At 57.2% G+C, this 1,785-nt stretch overlaps 1 protein-coding gene across 1 annotated transcript; it reads right to left on the bottom strand.

Annotated features, from left to right (window-relative positions):
- Positions 1-342: 342 nt before the first annotated feature.
- Positions 343-1,107, bottom strand: LOC135717295 (splicing factor 3A subunit 2-like). Its single transcript, XM_065239330.1, has one exon. The coding sequence runs from the start codon at positions 1,105-1,107 to the stop codon at positions 343-345; it is 765 nt and encodes a 254-aa protein (XP_065095402.1).
- Positions 1,108-1,785: the final 678 nt, after the last annotated feature.

Here is a 1,785-nt window from a genome sequence, read left to right as displayed (position 1 = left end):
AGTATTACTTATGCGTGAAGTCAACGATTCACATAGTTGAAGATGCTCATTTCAAATAACAGACTAAAGTGGTAATTTTTATACGTGAAACTAATAACTGTTTAAGCCCGGGAAATTCTCCACCGTCCCAGAAGGGGACGTGCCTAAGCCCCTAGCTGCTGGTCTAAGCCTGTCGGCAGCCACTAGGGTGGGCTCCAAAGGCCTCTTTTATTCCCGGGTCCCATGGTTTATTTTCAGGTGTTGGGGAGGTTTTCGGATGTAGGTGTCCTAAGCTAAAGATTTACCTTAATTTAATTTATTGGTCGTACCGATCTGGTCTGGTGTGCTAGGTGACTTTGGCAGTCACGACGGTGGAATGCAACAGCCAAATGATAGCGGCCGGATGACGGCGGCGGCTGGATGGCGGCTGGATGGCGGCTGGATGGCGGCTGGATGGCGGCTGGATGGCGGCTGGATGGCGGCTGGATGGCGGCTGAATGGCGGCTGGATGGCGGCTGCGCCCGGATTGCGGCGCCCGGATTGCGGCGCCAGGATTGCGGCGCCTGGATTGCGGCGCCCAGATGGCGGCACCCAGATGGCGGCGCCCAGATGGCGGCGCCCAGATGGCGGTGCCCGGATGGCGGCACCCGGATGGCGGCACCCGGATGGCGGCGCCCGGATGGCGGCACCCGGATGGCGGCGCCCGGATGGCAGCGCCCGGATGGCGGCGCCCGGATGGCGGCGCCCGGATGGCGGCGCCCGGATGGCGGCGCCCGGATGGCGGCGCCCGGATGGCGGCGCCCGGATGGCGGCGCCCGGATGGCGGCGCCCGGATGGCGGCGCCCGGATGGCGGCGCCCGGATGGCGGCGCCCGGATGGCGGCGCCCGGATGGCGGCGCCCGGATGGCGGCGCCCGGATGGCGGCGCCCGGATGGCGGCGCCCGGATGGCGGCGCCCGGATGGCGGCGCCCGGATGGTGGCACCTGGATGGCGGCGGCCGGATGGCCGTATGGAAATGGCCGGATAGTGTCGGCTGGATAGGGTCGGCCGGATAGTGTCGGTTGGAGACACTGCGAGTGGCGATGACTGGATGTCGAGGATCGGATGGCGTCGGCTGGATGGCGACATCTGGAAGGTCCCGTCTGGCCAATCGGGTGCTCATGCCGAGTAGATGGACGGCATGATACCGGTAAAGTGATTCCACACCACGAGGTCTACGTTAGAAATTCGCAGCCAGGCGACGATACACCGCCCGAATCAACTCTCTGAACCGCACCACTCAACAGTCCTCTACTCACTGTCTTTTCGTGCTCTCGATCACTTCGCACCCTGACCGTGTTCGTACTCCCTCGCTCTTCGTTTGCCCAGATCTCTTTTTCCGCCGCTCATAAATTTTGAGTTCAGTGCGTTGTGGCTTATCACCACTTCTAACCCATGAAGCAAATCCTCTCCTTTACTAACCTACCAACATTTACATTCTACACATTTAAATTCACTACATTACATTATATTTAGCTATATCTACGTCTACAAGGGCCCTATACACCTACAAAAATGAATTAAATGTTACCAAACGGTAACATACGTTAGATGAGGAGATGAAAGCATAGAATTGATAGTTTCGATTTGTACCTTCCAAAAGTTGTCCTAGCTCGCTTTCTACTCTCTATATGCAATTTTCACACTGCCGCACTCTAACGTAAACTTTCATCTCCTCATCTATCTTATCTATCTTATCTAACACCAACACAGCCAGTTGTTGAAAGCATCCTGGAAAATGATATATATATATACCTACATCATTTT

The sequence above is a fragment of the Ochlerotatus camptorhynchus genome, unplaced genomic scaffold, assembly GCF_037179485.1.
Source record: "Ochlerotatus camptorhynchus isolate MF236.1 unplaced genomic scaffold, CSIRO-AGI_Acam_v1.1 ptg000002l, whole genome shotgun sequence".
In the NCBI taxonomy this organism is placed as follows: Eukaryota; Metazoa; Arthropoda; class Insecta; order Diptera; family Culicidae; genus Ochlerotatus; species Ochlerotatus camptorhynchus.
This window is presented reverse-complemented; position numbering and strand designations above follow the sequence as displayed.